The sequence below is a fragment of the Marmota marmota genome, unplaced genomic scaffold (assembly GCF_001458135.2).
Source record: "Marmota marmota marmota unplaced genomic scaffold, marMar, whole genome shotgun sequence".
Lineage (NCBI taxonomy): Eukaryota > Metazoa > Chordata > Mammalia > Rodentia > Sciuridae > Marmota > Marmota marmota.
Genome location: NW_026000240.1, coordinates 632,133 through 648,156, shown reverse-complemented (window position 1 = coordinate 648,156; position 16,024 = coordinate 632,133). Strand labels below are relative to the sequence as shown.

The window sequence follows — 16,024 nt, the reverse complement described above, 5'->3', positions numbered from 1 at the left end:
AGTCTGGGTATCATAGTGACACTCCATCTCAACAAACAAATCAACAAACAAACAACAACAGCAACAAAAACTGTGTCTATGAGTTATTCATGGGAAAAAGGCCTGAACTCTATCAAAATATTGAGGTTGTTCTTGGGTGGGAAACATTGATGATGTTTATCTTTTCTGTATTTTCCATATCTCTATAATGAGCATGTATTACTTTTATAATGGGGGGAAAAAAACTCAGTACATTTTGTTTTAAAAGTCAATTTCAGGCCCGGGTTGGGTTTTCTGCCAGAAGCCTGCATGAAGATCTCCTGGATCCACCCTGAGAGGACAGTCCCTCATCATGTCCCATCCTGGCCACATTTACTGATTGTTCCTGTGACTGGCAGAGGTTTAGACTGAGAAAAGTGGTTGTAACTGGGATACTTGGAGAATGCAAAGACAACTCAATAGGGCTGGGGTTGTGGCTCAGTGGTAGAGTGCTTGCCTACCATGTGTGAGAGGCACTGGTTTTAATCCTTGGCACACATAAAAATAAAATTAAGCTATTTTTTTCCATCTGCTATATATATATATATGAATATTTGTAAAAAGACAACTCAATAAAAATCTGGGAAGAAGAGTAGGCCAGAGAAGGAGGAAATCTGGGTTTCAGGCTGGGTGAGCTGGGATACTCCCTTCTTTCTGGGCTCACACCTCCTCCTTGGTAGAATGATTTGGACCTCATGGTTGTCAAGATCTCTTCCAGTTCTAAAATGAAGGTAGGATTCTTTTATTATCTCAGGTTTCAAAAGGGGAAGCCCAGATGTAAATCCAGGGGCTTGAATGCTGGCTTCCTACTTCCCACTGTGGTTAACTTCCTGGCCTTAGGTTTTTTTTTTTTTTTTTTTTTTTTGCTTAATGTTGCATGAGTGGAACAAATTAAGATTCCTGGGCTTCAAGCCAACACTAGTCCTCCACGCCCTCCTGTGCACCAGGATGGCCCCTGCTCCGTGGGGATACCAACCCCAGATGACTTGGTTGGGTAGGGATTATGCCCCCTCTGCCTCAGAGGTAAAAGGAGAAGGGAAATGAGCTAATTATCATGAAAATGCTTGGCACTTTTAGAGAAAGGGGCCATGAAACCCAATCCTGCAAGAATGATGGCGGTCATTCAGTAGCCCGAATACCAGAGGCGGGGAAGGGGGGGAGCTGCCTTCACTACAGCTAGGGACCAAGGCCACAGGCCGGGACTTCCCATTCATTGTCTCCATCCGGTCCTAGGTTGACGTCTATCCCTTTGCCTTCATCTTTTATAGCACAAGGGTCTTGTATTTGCAAGCTGACCCCATCCCTCTCCTGGACAGGGACTCTGCATAGCGGGGTGACAGGCCCACTGGTCCACACCCCTCCTTGCTGAACAGACGGTGTGGAGCAGAGGGAGAGGACAGGCTTTGGGGTGGGGCTGACCTCGGTCTCCATCCGCCCCATGGAGAGTCAGTTTCTATATATAAAAAGATCGTCCCCTTTTAAGTTAGGGTCTCAGAATGTGTCCTGCTGGAAGCTGAGGATTAGGATTAGACAGGATTAGGACAAAAGGTCCACTAGGGAGCAACACCCATGAACAGAAAAGGGAAGAGGCAGGATTGGGCAGGGGGGACAAGGCAGAACTAACAAGGTCACAAAGCCCCTGCCCCATGCAGACTGCTCATTTGAGAATCCCTGGGGTGGAAATGATGGCGCTTTCCTTAGTCATTGACAAAGGGTCACCCATTCTTCAAAGGGCATGATCTCACTTTAAGAGCTGAGGGGCAGCCAGAAGGAACTAGCAATTGGAGACTGTCATCTAGCCATTTTCCTTGCAGCTGGACAGCAAGTCCCCTTATAAAGACCCCTCTGTGTCTGCCACTGGGAAGCAAGATAGAGCTAAGCACCCAGCCCAGATTCATTCTCTTCTTTTGCTTTGGGCCTAGGTCAATCTGGGCTGGAATTCCAGCTTTGTGACTTGGCTTGTGACTCAGGACAAATGCCATCAGGGAAGTTAGCTTTCTCCAGTTTCACTTGATCACTCAACCTGCTGGTGAGTCTGTGATGGGGGGAGTATGTGTTCCTCGGTTCCTACCTCCGTTTTCTCACACATGAGAGGGGGAAGTGACAGGCACCTCACAGGGTACCGGGTACCGGGGACACACACAGGGCCTGACACTCTAGTGTTCAAGTCCTTTTATCAAGACTTGATAAATCAGATTTAACAAATGTTTGACTTTCTGCCTCATCTCAGTTTAGCTATCTTAAGTGACTTTATGGGGTTCTGTAAAGGCATGAACTGTATGGAGGTAAGCAATGTTAGGGGCCCCTAAGAAACTAAGGACTCTCACTTTAGGGGACTTGGAAGAGAAATCTCCATCTAAGCAGACTTTGCTGCCTAGAGCCCATCTGTCTATTCCAGCCAGCTCTGCCTTCCTACCTTGGGAAAAGTTCACAGTATTCTCCCTGCTCCAACTCACTTACACCCCAAGTCCAGACTGAGCTCTTTTGACATTCCAGGGAATATCAATTTTATTATTATTATTATTATTATTATTATTATTATTATCATCATCATCATCATCATCTTTTGGTACCAGGGACTGGATTGGCTGCAGGGGCACTAACCACTGAGAAACATCCCCTGAACTTTTTAATATTTTATTTAGAGACAGGGTCTCGCTAAGTTGCTTTAGAACCTTGCTAAATTGCTGAGGCTGGCTCTGAATTTGCAATCCTCCTGCCTCAGCCTCCCCAGCTGCCAGCATTCCAGGTATGTGCCACTACACCCAGCTGGGAATACCAATTTAAACCTGATTTCAGATTCCTGCTCAGGGGTAACCCAGTAGTCTGCAGGCCCTGGGAGGTCTCCACTGGACAAAGTTCAAAGAATCCACTCATTTCCTCCCCTCTAACTCACCCCATCAGATGCCTTGGGAGGAGAGAAAGACAAGCAGGTGTCCCAAGACCCACCCAGATAAAAAGAAAGGCACTTATCACAGGAACCTAGAAACATCCAATTCTGGGCAATGGGCAAGTTGGGAAGGAGCTGGGCTCTGAGGGAAAGCAGAAAGGAACTGGGGATGGGCAGGGAGAAGATGAGTAAGAATCACACACACCTCCTTAACCAAGGCTTTCGGTTCCTAGTCAAAATATTTTAAGACCCAAAGGGGGCACAGGAAAGACCTTTGTAGGCAGATAGGACTGGAAGTTAATTTCCAGACTCCTCCTCCTCCCCTGACTCACCTCATTCATATCTACCTTCAGGGATGATGTCAGGATGAAACAAAGAGCCACATGCCCTTGACAGGTGACTTAACATTTGTAAAGCACCTTAATACCTATAAGCGCATCTCAACCAGAAAACTTTTTGGATAGGTTTTCTTCTTTTTTGGTGCGGGGATTGGGGGGTGGAACGGGGATTGAACTCAGGAGCACTGGACCACTGAGCCACATCCCCAGCCCTATTTTGTATTTTATTTAGGGACAGGATCTCATTGAGTTACTTAGTGCCTAGCTTTTGCTAAGGCTGGCTTTGATCCTCCTGTCTCAGCCTCCTGAGCCACTAGGATTACGTATGCTATTGTGCCTGGCTGGATAGATGTTCTTATTCCCATTTTACAGATGAGTAAAAAAGGTTCACAGAGACTGGGACTTACTTTGGGTGACACAGCTGGAATTCAAGCCTAGGTATCCTGATGCCCACTGGAGTCTTGGGTTAGGTTAACAAAATCTTCAACTCTTACTTTAGTACAACCTGGAGGGTTTTTTTTTTGTTGTTGTTGTTGTTGTTGTTGTTTTCTCCTCTGTATATGGGAAACTGTAGTCTAGAGAGTGTCACCAAAAAGACTAGATGGCAAGTTAATAGGGAGACCCCATGATCAAGAACTGACCAGAAAATCATCTAGAAGGCCAAATTGGGCCTTGGTAGCTATGCAAATTATCTTCAGTGATATCCTCCATCCAGGTGCTCTGTGCACAAAATCCCTCTCTACCTTTAGGCCTTTCCTGACCTTAGAAAAAGAGTGGGAGCAATTTGTCTACACAGAGAGGTGGAGGGAACACCATGCTCCTTACCTCTCTATGGTAAGGTGTAGTATCTTCATGAAAATGGCAAGGCCCAGCCTTTGGACTTGGGTCACAGCTGCATTTTTAGCTTCAGAAGGTGAGTGGTCAATAAAATGGTAAGGCCTCTGTGGTGCTCAGAGATGGCACCAGTGTCAGCCACCTACTCCTCGTTGGGCAAGGCTGGCTGCGCCTGGGTGTACAGAAATGACTCCTCCTGTGGGCTCTGTGGTGTCCAAGCCTGAGCTCCCTGCTCTGGGGCTAAGCACTCCACAGACGCCACAGTCAGGGAATCACATCTCAGAGCACCATAAGCAGAGATTCATGCTGTGGAAAAGAGTAGGGGAAATCTCCATTGTTTTCTCACATAGCTACACAAACTGCTCTCCCTCACCTTTAGAACTTCACCCAGCACACCCTGGCTGGGGTCCCTGCTCCTTCACACTTGAGTTTTTGAGTTCCAGGGGGTCAAAATAGGGGGTGTGTGATCTGAGCCCAGGTCTCCAGGAGCATCCCCTACTCTCCCCTATGTCTCTGTCCCACATTCTACCCAGGTTCTACCTCAATCCCACTCCCCTCACCAGAGCCCTCAAACTCCTTGTGCTGATTGCCTTGGGTTCTCTGGACCCTCATTCAGGCTCCCTGTCCCAGGAAGGAGAAATCTATCGTGTGGTAAGGGTCTTCCACGTGCTGGCACTGAGAAGATAGTCTAAGCCCACCACCCCTTTCCAAAACATGGCTTATAGGGTATTTCTAACTTCTAATCCTTACTTCAAGTGGTCCCTCCCCGTTCCCCATGCCCATGTTTCTTAGGGACTCTATATACCTCACTCCTTCTGAGCCCCTTTCTTCCCCATCCTCCCACCCTTTCTTCTGAAGTGTACCTGCAGCCATCTGCACCCTGAGAGAAGGAGAAAAGGGCCCAGGACCACAGCAAGAGGGTGCCCAGCTCATTTCCAGTATGTCTAGTTTCTCTTTCCTCACATGTCCCTCCCACCCCCCAACCCCCTACTTTGGCTCAGGGTGAGGAGAGCAGAGCAATGGGTGTATCGGTAATTTTTTCCTGGTGGGGGAAGAAGGTGGAGATTGAGGAAAGAAAAGACCAAGCAAGGGTGATTGGCACTGGGCCCCGCCTTCTTTTGTCCTCTTCCCTGGTACTCACTCTGGCCCCTTCAGGGAAGTACACCTGTTTGAGACCAGCAGCCAGTGGGGACAGGCTCGGCTCTGCTCCTCGCGCTGCTGCTTCTGTGCTGGGGAGCTTTCTCCAGGGAAGCCTGAGGGACTCTTTCTGGAACCATGAAGGGGGCTCACTGGAGGAGTTTCCCCTGGGTGCTCCTGTGCTCCTTCCTCCTTGGGCCATCGGACACCAACACAAGTAAGTAATGCACCTTGGGAAGCATGGTGGGGGGCAGAGGAAGAGGACTTCAAGGTCCCATCAGGGAAGCCAGGACCTGTCAGAAAGAGAGAGAGAGAGGGAGGTGTGTGGATGGGCAGAGGTGGGACAAGATAGGGGAGAACACTAGAAAGACACAGAAAAGAGACAAGCAGAGAGAAGCAGAGATGTCTGGGGGTGGGCAGAGGGTGGTCTGATTTGGGGAGCTCACAGAGGGAGCTGGGCTTATTTTGCACAGAGAAATAGGCAGAGCAACAGCCAGGGGTAGAGAAAGTGTCAAGAAGAAACTATGATTAAAAATCAGGAAAGCTGGTGACAGAAATGGAAGAAAAGCCCATATAAAGATATCAATTCAGGGGACAAGACATGAGAAACGTATGAATCAAGGGATGGTCAACTGGTTGACCTGACCTTGGATTTACAAGCCTCCTCTTGGGCTAATGCCCTGGCACTGGCCTTGGCCTCCTGTATATCCCTTTCCCCACCATGAACATAGCAGAGGGTGGGGTAGGCACAAGGCCTGTTGGGGATGTGCCTCTCTGGGTCCTCCAGTTTTCTTCCCGCCACTTTCCAAGCTGCCCCTCTAGCTCCAGGATGGGGTTTTCTTCTGTTTCTGGTCACCTGAGCCTTCTGGGAGGATCTAGGGTCCAGGAGAGTGTGAGGCGTCAGACCCCAGACCAAAGTCCTTTCCCACCTCACAGGCCTAGGGAAGAATCATACACTCTACAGATAGTAAGAGACACTGGGCTGGTAAAGTGGAATATTCTGCCTTCCTTGAAATTTTTAAGGGCTTGGCTAAGAGCAAATAAAACAAACCCCACCTCCACGAACCTCAACCTCCTCATATACAGTGAAGAAATGGAGGCCAGAAGAGCCAGCCATGGCCAGCCACTCAGGGGCTTCTCCTGAGGACGGAGAAGAAGGAGTTGCCATGGAAACTGACCCTCAGGGCCGTGTGTGTGTGTGGTGGCAGCTTGAATTCAGGAGCCCTGGGTCATGCCTTGGCTTTACTGCTAACTGTCCTGGTCCCTGTGACCAGTTCCTATCCTAGCTCCCAAGGCCTTGCTTCTCCTGTGTTAAAAGCAGCATGGTGAATGATATGACCCTGACCCCAAGGTTCTTAAGTTTGTTTGTTGGTTGTGCTAGGAATTGAACCCATGTTAAGCGCACACTCTGCCACTGAGCTACACCTCTAGCCTGGTTCTTAAATTTTGTCATTCTGTGATTTAAAGTCACTCTAAAAGTGTTAGGTACCAACTCTGCACTCAGCCTCGAAGTGCTAGGAGCCAGGAAGTGGGGTCTGCAGAGAAGATCCCTAGAAGCAAGAAGTGGGGTAGGAATGAGCCGGGAAAACAGAAAGGTAGGACCCAGAGAAGGAGTGAAGGATGATGAGGGTGGCAGCACATCCCCATAATGACCTGACAAGATGTGGCCATGCCCAGGAGCTCCGAGACCTGTGCACTGCTAAAGGGGACCACAGGGAGCAAGGCCACGAGAGTAGGTGGGAATGATGCTTGAGATGGCGCCTGAGCACCTTGGTGAGGGAAAGCAGCCTCTAGGACAGGCAGTGAGTCATACCACTTGGGACAGTGTCTAGGAGCCAAGGGGCCTGTCAGTTCTGTTCCTTGGGGATCCCTGGGGGGGGGGTCGAGTCCAGGCTCTGTTTTCACACTTGCTGGCAGAACCCTCTCAAGCCTGGGTCACCTCTGAGGCAGTTGTTAGAGCCTCCTCTGGGAGGCTCCTTGGGCCACAGGGAAACCCCGGGTTTCTGTGAAGGAAGTGCCATGCGAAGGGCTTCCTTCAGGGAAAGCCCTGGCTCTCCAGGGTGAAGGTTGGAAAACGGGGTGGACATGGGTGGGCTGGACAAGGAGCAAGCAGAAACACAGTGGCCCCTGGTGGCTGAAGCAGAATGACTTAGAGGAAGCCCAGCCGTTCTACTTCTTTGCCTCACAGTTAGGAAGCTGGTCTGGCATAAGCCTCCATCTCCAGGATTATCAGTGGCCCAGTCACTGAGGAGAGGCCACCACCCTGAATGGCCACTACCAGGTTAGGGAGCTGTAGCAGGTAGAGGGTGGGGAGGGGACCCAAAGCCACAGGGGACCCAGAGGGACAGGGTCCTGCAGGCCTTTTCTCAGAGAACCTCCTTGTCAGTCATTCTGGGAGAGGCCTCCCAACCTGCCACCCAGGGCCCCAAAACCTGTACCTCTGTCCCCATCCTCGTAGGAAACCCTCTCTGTGTCAGGGACACCCAAAAGGAGAGCATTGCTGGACAAGAGGTCCTGTTAAGAAAATTATCCAAATTCAAGTCCATGGCTCAGTGGAGAGCAGGAACTGAAAATCAGAGACCAGCATCAATATTGCCACTTATTGCCACTTTACCAGGGAGACCAGTCCCTTTAGCTCTGAAGTCTCAGGGTCCCAATGGCAAAACAAACTGAATGGGAAGGAGCTGACACAGAGTTGTTATGGCGATAAACCGTTCCACATCTGGTATAAGGTAGAAAAGCCTTGCAAACTTCATGGAGAGGGGCCACTTCATTTCAGAACAGGGAGGCGTGGGGCAAGGAGGGACCAGGAATGGAGTGGGCACCTCTGTTGTCTCAGGGCAGGTTCATTTACCCAAGGAGCTTGCACCTCTCCAGAGCCACCCCTTCCTTCCTGTGGCTTGGTTTATTTGGAATGTGGCTTACTGTGAACTGACCCTGAATACCAACCGTAGCCATTGAGCAGAGGCACACTTGAGCTGACAGCTCTGTTTCCTGGCTCCCTGCCCAGCAATCGCCCATACACGGTGGTATCTGGGCTCAGCTTGGGGCAGAGATTGGCCTGTTACTGTTATTTGACATATGAATGCTTGTTTCTCCATTGCCAGGACAGGCTGAGAAGCAATTGGCCTTTTATGTGCTCACATAAGTGTTTTTGCCACCACATCTGTTCTCTGGTTTCCCGAAGTGTTCAATACTTCCATAGGCACGTTGTACAGCCCTTGGATCTGCTTCTCTTTGGGCCAGAACTGAGACCCCATAGGCCAAGGCTCCTCCAACATTTCAACCTTTTGCCTCAGATATACATCTTTCCTTCTCTTAGGCTAAGTTAACTCCCTGGCACATGCTGAGTTGTAAATCAAAATGAATTGAATTTGTTAGGTCTTCCAAGAGGTTTAAGTACTCAGCCTTTTCCCTGAGACTCTGAAGTGTTCCTCAAAAGGCCTCCACAATGGTGGTCGTGTTCTTGAGGACATCTGTCTGCATTGTAGGCATCTCTGCTGTACACATTGACTATATAAATACTCCAACTTCCGTTGTGTTTTGGGTTCCCAAAGTCCAGTTGACAATGGATTGGGGGGAATTCAGAAGAAGAAAGAGCTCACACTTTTGAGTTATTCATTCACTTGCAGGACTTCTACTTGTGCCAGGGTAAGTCCTGGTCCCTGCCTCCCAAAGCTCTCTAAGTGATCTGTTTAAGATCACATGACCCAGAAGTGGGACTGCTGGGACTAGAATCCAGGTCTCTTGAATCCAGGTTTCCATGGCAGTGCATAGCTTTCCACAAACAAACTTCCAGACCAGCCTAGCCCATTCATGGAGGGAAGAACAGAAACACCCCCTGCTGAGCGAGTCACTCATTCATTCATTTATTAATTCAAAAACACCTACCATGCATCTGACATTGCTCTGTCTATACACAGTGAAGAATGAAATAAATATGGCCCAGCCTCCTGGAGCTAAGATCGTGCCATATATAAACAGACATCGATAATTATAGACAAGTTCCCAACTGCAAATGCAGCCAGCGCTATGTGGAACAAGCACAGGGTGCAATGACAGTAAATGGGGCTATGTTTAGATGGGTGAGTCCGGGAGGGCCTCTCTTCAGGAAGTGCGAACTGAGACTGTGAACTGAGACTGAAGGCTGAGGAGGGAGCTGGGGAGGATGCACCAGGCACAAGCAGACAGGAGAAGAGCTCATGTAGCATGGTAAAAAGTGTGGCCCGTTGGGGACTTAAAAGAGGCAGGCAGGTGCTAAAGTGTGCAGGGCCTTGTAAGGGGAGGAATGGATTATGGACTTTAAGTAACTCCCCTGCAGACAGTGAGGGGTTTTAGGTTAAGGAGGGAGGTGTTCAGGTATCCTAATAATCTTTGAAATGAACTTTGGAATGATCACTCTGGAAACTGTGAGGAAAATGGATTGGAAGGGGGCAAGGGTGAGATGGGAGACCAGTTAGGAGCCACATGGGCACCCAAGCAGAAGATTCTGTGGCATGGCCGGGTGGCAGCTACAGAGGTCTGGAAGGTATAAAACCAACCGCAAGCAGAGGTTCTGCTCTAGTAAGGACACACCCCCAAGGACTGTTGAGTGTGCCAGGACCTCAGAACTTTGCAGAGACAAGACAATCATGTAAAGCAGAACGTATTGAACCAAGTCAAGTAACTTACCCAAGTCCTACAGCAATGCTGGTCAGTCTAACTCTAGATCCCATCCTCTTAAGCACTCCATGGTCTCCATGTGGTCTTGGAGTACCAGAAATATCAGTGACATCTTCCCAGCTCTCAAGCTCTTTCTTTTTCCTCAATAGGTAGGATGATCATCAGGTTGACCTGATGATCTTTAAGTTTAGTGGTGCACACCTGTAATCCCAGAAGCTTGGGAGGCTGAAATAGGAGGATTGCAAGTTCAAAGCCAAGCTCAGCAACTTAACGAGGCACTGAGCAACTCAGGGAGACCCTGTCTCTCCTGGCTCCCAACTGAGGTGGGTACACTCTCCTAACCTTGGGTTGCCCTTGGAAGCTTGGTTATTGTCTGCGATGGTGGTAGTCACATCTTTCAGACCATAACTGTCAGATCAGCTCCTGCTGGTCTTGGGACCACCATGGCAGTTACAGGAGAAATAGATGCAACCTCATCCTCCTTCCAACCTCAAGTGAAGGAACCAGAAACCAGGGTTTTGGGACATATGATTTCATTCACTCAACAGATGTTTATGAGGTTATTCCTCTATGCCAGGCACACTCCAAGGGCTCGGCCAGTTAGTGTATTACCTTCTCCTGAATTTTAGGGGAAAAATATCTAACAACAGACACAACACTGGTCACAGGTGATTCTGAGGCTGATACAGGAATAGACCTTGGCTCCTCACCCAGGGCTGCAGGTTCCTCAACCTCTTCACATTTTTCAGGATACCTGATGCTCATGTGTGAATATGTTTCCTCCTCAAGTGCTTTGCTTGGGCTCTTCCCTACTTTAGGCAGAGCTGAAAAGAGCCCCACCAATCTAGAAAGAGCAGCAGAGAAGTGACACATTGAAGGAGATATGGTTTATGGGTTCCTCACCTCCGATTCCAGGAAAAACTCATGACAAACAGATCAGGCACTAAGAATAAGCCTCGGCGCACAGCACACACAGGGTGCAGGCTGGCTGTCTCTTTAGGGAGTGACTTCACTACCCAGATGGAATGTTATCTCTCATCCTCATCATTACCACGGCCACCACTCCTCCTCCTGAATCAACAACACACCCCTCACCTTCTCACACCTGTGAGTCACCAGAGGGCCTCTTATGGGGTGTGGGGAGCAATGCCAACTTTGCCATCCTGAGAGGCACAGTTCAAGGGAGAAAAGTAGCCACCTTGCTGAGGGCTTTCTGACACAAGTGGTGGCAGAGACCAGATGAGGTTTCAGGGACTCAGGTTTGAGGAAGGTCTCTCCCTCAGTGCTCTCACCGTCACAGGAGGACGCCCCCTCCTCTGATGGCACTTCTCAAGAACTTCTGTTTTAGAGTGTATCACGCACGTGTCATCCCGTAGGGGTCTCGTCACCCCAAGGAGTCAACAGCCATCACTATTCACTGCACAACTCACAATTCATCCTCAGAGAAAGTAAACACCAATAAAATAGGCAAGAAATAGCTCAGTGTCATCATTTGCTCCTGAAAATAGGCCAGACTTGTCCTTAGACCTCTCTGCATGTGGCAGGCTAAGAAGTTGGGGCAGGTGGGTCACCATTGCTCCATCTCGATTTCAACTCTCCACCTGCTTAGTGTCCGGGGCTGGGCGACAGCTGACCTTCTAGCACCTTGGCTTTTACCCTGGAGTCAGCCCCGCTGCTTGTCAGATATATGTTAGGCAAGTTGCTGGGCTTCTCCAAATCCGTTCCCTTACCTGTGAAGTGGGGGCCACCATTAGTGAGATCAGCTATAAAGCACTGTACAAATATGAGAGATTAACATTTCTATTATCCACTGAGTCAAAATGTGCCTACGGATGTATGGACTAATTAATCACAAAAGGCGGTTTCCACTCAGGAACTCAGAGTGAAGGCGATGTCTCCCAGGGGAACTGTCTACAGTGTGGATGCGTCTTGGTAGTGCTCATTCCTTCTGCAGATAGACCTACTCAGAGGACTCTTAGGCACTCTCTCAGCCACAACTAGAGGAAGGACAGCCAATCGTGAGTGGTCTGCCTCTGAAGAGAATGGCTCTGGGACTCTGGTTTCTGGCACTGTTATCACAGTCATGAGGAAGTGAGAGGAGCAGTTCTAATACCAGCCTCCATAGCACTGATAAGTCAACCAGACCCAGGCCCTCAGGATCTAAGCAGCTGCTTTCCAGGGCAGGCAATTCAGGCCCCTTCTAAGGACTCCTTGCTAAGGAAATGATAGAAGAAACTCCCCTCCTTGGTTGCTGTAATCAAGGATCAACCCAGAAATGGTGTGATAGAAATTTGGAGTGGGGTGTACTAGTAAACTTTTAATTACTATAATGAAATACCCAAGGCAGGCTAACTTTATAAAGAAAAGAGGTTTATTTAGCTCACAGTTTGGGATGAAAGGTGCAGGCTCTGATGAGGACCTCATGGTGGAAGAGTAGGAGCTTATGGGAATGAGCAATCACACTGCCCAAATTGGAAGCCATAGAGTGACTAGGGTCTCATGGTCCTTTCCAACAGCACACCTCCATTGACCTAAGGACCTCCCATTAGGCCCCACCACTTTGAGATCCCACCACCACATGAGGGCCAAGCCACCAACAGATGAAGCTCTGGGGGACAAACTCAAACCACATCCAAACAATAAACAGGGGTGGGAGAACCAGAATCAGGAGGCACAATTAAGAGGGTGAGGCTTCAGAGTAACAAGAATGAACAGCAAAGTGATGGGAGACATAATTTGGCTGAGAAATGGTTGGTGCCAAACTATGATGTTGGGGACAGGGAAGAGGAAGGAATTAAAGATGATTCAGAGGTTTCTGGCCTGGGAATCTGGGGGACAGTTGGTACAATTACAACTACTGTTGAAGGAAGATGGGAGAAGCAGTCAACCTGGGCATGTTTCACTGGACGAGAGGCAGAAAGTCCCTGGAAGGTGAGTCTGGGTTGTGGGTGAGAAGTCAGGAAGAATCATAGATGTGTAAGGCTTGAAGATAGGTGCGATATAGCCAGAAATAGGGGAGCAGGAGAGAGGGCAGAAGATGTCACCCAGAAGCACGGTGGGGGATGGTAAAGGGAAGAAAAAAGCACACGGAGCAGAAATGGAAAAGTGGAGCAGGGGGAAGAATCACGAATCATTCTGCTTCCCAGAGGGTGATACCCTGCGATACCAGGGGACACCAGCCAAGGGGAGAATGTTGAGATGGGTGCTGCAAAAATATTTCTTAAATGAATGAACGGAAGAGTCCAGAAGTTACATAGAGAGAGTGAGGCCTGATAAGTCAATTATTCTGGTTAATTAGGAAGGACAGTCACCTGGACATCAGTGATGTAACTGAAGTAGAGGGTGAGTGACAGGAGGGCATGATGAAGAAGAGGTGGGGGGTGTCAGATGCTCTTTCAAGATGCTTAAGGGGGAAACCAAAGATAGGAACAAGGAGGGACAAGATGAATGGTAGATGTTCATCGACAACTGCAGTTTAGTTGTAGTAAATGAAAATCCCTTTCTCCTCACATCAAGTCCATAGATTTAGGGAAGGTGCGCCTACTCCCCAGACAATAAAACTGCATCTTCAATGTGCCCTGGTTTCCTTGCCTTCCTATCTGCTGTAGCAGGAGACTCTGATCAATCCATCATGATTAGAAAGTTCTTCAAATAAGCATTTGAAAGAAAGATTGCTAGCTTACCGCCCTGTTTGGTGAGATTTAAAATCAGGACTGCAAAAGTCTCTAAAGAGACCTAACTGTATGTGACTGTTGGTGGAAGAGAAGGGGCAATGCAGAGAGATGCTGGGACAAGAGAACTGGTGGATGAGGCCATCAGGAAGGAGGGAGGAGAGCAGTCAGGACACTAAGGAGGGGACAGCCTTTGAGTGGAGATGTAACCTCTTTCCTAAGATGGGACAGGGACCTGGAGAACTCAGAAGGGTTTCCTGTTGAGAGGGTTCCAGGACTGGAAGGAGATCAAGATTCACAGCTTATACGATGTTGTGTCATGGGAAGTAAGAAGAGAGGAGAGGAGAGGAGAGGATGGGTCTCTTTCTCTCAAATAGCAACTCCAGACAGTCAGCTCTCTTGCTCTCCTGCTCTGCATTTGGCCAGAGTGAGATAAACAAGCTGCAGCTGTCTAACCATGGCTGGAACCTGCGCAGCCTGACTTTTTGCACTCTGGGAAAAGACAAGGTCCCTGCATTCTGGCAACGCTAGAGCAGCAGGCACAAGGCTGAGCAAGCGTATTTTTCAGAACACAACTTGATCAAGACCCCGACTTTCTGTGCCTTTCAACTTCAGTAAGACAGCGTTAGTTTACAAACATTTCACCGGTTTTTGGTGCTGGTATCGTTTTGCTTTGTTTGGTTTTGGTGCTGGGGACCAAACTCAGGGACCAGGCACATGCTCAGCACATGCTCTGCCACTGAGCTACATCCCCAGTCCCTAAGAACATTTTAAAAAACAGAGGCTATCAGTTTATTTTAAAGGCAGCATGTGGTCCATAGATCACCTTATCAGAATCACCCTGGGCATCTGTTAAAATACATATTCCTGGCCTCACCCCAGAATGAAATTAGACTCTCAAGGTCAGCCCAAGGATGCATTTTTATAAACTTCCCCAGGGATTCTGATTCATCCTATCTTTTTAGGACTATTCTTACCAAAAAGAACTCTACCTCACCAGTGTTTCTCTTTTTAATTTTTTTTTAATTAGAGCTTTATAGTTTTACATAATCGTTGGGTTCATCTCGACAAATTCACACATGTATGGAATTCAATTTTGATTCATAATCCCTCTTTCCCTCCTGTCCTCCCTCCTCACCAGTGTTTCTTAAATAAGAATAATCTATTTAAGATTAGTAGATTGAGTAATCTGCAAACTGTTTTCTTAAACAGCTGAATAATCTGTTGAAGGAGTAGCTCAAGATTTATTGTTCAAACAGTAGTGAAAGAAAAATACAGTAACTGAAGTTTTGTTGTGCTCAATGAAAATCCCTTCCTCCTCACAACAAGCCCCATAGATTTACAGAGATGTTGCTCCCAAGACAAAACTGTCATTAACGTGCACTGGCTTCCTGGCCTTCTTGTCTGCTGGAGCAGGAAACTCTAATCAATCAATCTTGATTAGAAAGTTCTTTAAATAAACATTTGAAAGGAGGACAGCCAGGTCACTGCCTGGTTTGGCAACACTTAAAATCAGAACTGCAAAGCAAAGAGATGCTCAAAGGGAGGGGAGACTGGGCAACTGGGACGCCTCATACACAGCCAGCGGGACTGGAAATGGGCACAACCTTTCTGCAAAGAAATTTGGCAGAGTGTATGAATAACACAAAAATTTGTCTAACAGTGTTAGCCTAATTCTACCAACACAAATTTACATTAAGGAAGTGAGCTGAAATAATGAAAACCAAACAGAACATTACCCACGAAGACAGTCATCAAAGCTTTATTTATAAATAGCAATATACTGAAAACAGCCTAAATGTCCAGGAATAAGCTAATTATAAGTATAAGCTTTCCCTATGGTAGAATATTTATTTAATATTTTTTCCTTCTTCAATGTTAAATTTGTCTACATGCTCATTTCAGTTCATCTGATCAGCATCATTACAGATATTTAATATTTGAAGGGCTGCATCCAGTGTTCCATAGGGGCATAGATAAACACACACACACACACACACACACACACACGCAGTCACGCATGCGTGCATGCACAAGTGCACACGTTCATACCAGCAACAAATGGAATAAGCATAAAGCAAGGTTTACTGGGGGAAAACTTGCAAGCCAGAAACAGTAGCATGCTCATGATCCTGAGTTCACATTTTTGCACAGAGAGGTTGGCATACTATAGGATGTGCTCCTATTTGCAGGGACATGGAAATTTGGCAATGGAAGTTTCCAGATAGGGGAATGGCTTTATTAAGAATGGGGAGGGGATAGGGGGGAGGTGCCTTCAGAGCTCAATATACAGAGTTTTCGTACAACACCAAAGTTCTTGCTTTTGGGTTGAGCTCACCCAGCCCCCTGAGCCGGCTCTTCCAGGCCTCCAAAATGGGGCAGGGAAAAGAACTGTCATCTAAGACATAAAAGATTGGTCTCTACTTGGGCTATGTTCACAAGAATAATAACACAAGAAATCCTCAATGATATCA

At 47.9% G+C, this 16,024-nt stretch overlaps 1 protein-coding gene and 1 non-coding gene across 4 annotated transcripts in view; one reads left to right on the top strand and one right to left on the bottom strand.

Annotated features, from left to right (window-relative positions):
* Window positions 1-5,243: 5,243 nt before the first annotated feature.
* The window catches only part of Muc4 (mucin 4, cell surface associated), a 52,952-nt gene continuing 42,171 nt past the window's right edge, over window positions 5,244-16,024 (top strand). For all 3 annotated transcript variants that reach the window (XM_015486709.2, XM_048794622.1, XM_048794621.1), the window contains exon 1: window positions 5,244-5,434. In XM_015486709.2, coding sequence (XP_015342195.2) covers window positions 5,356-5,434 — 79 coding nt within the window. In that variant the 5' untranslated portion in view covers window positions 5,244-5,355. The remainder of the gene's footprint in view (window positions 5,435-16,024) is intronic.
* LOC125613672 lies at window positions 15,419-15,479 on the bottom strand. Its single transcript, XR_007344233.1, has one exon. It is a non-coding gene; the product is annotated as a small nucleolar RNA SNORD78 (small nucleolar RNA).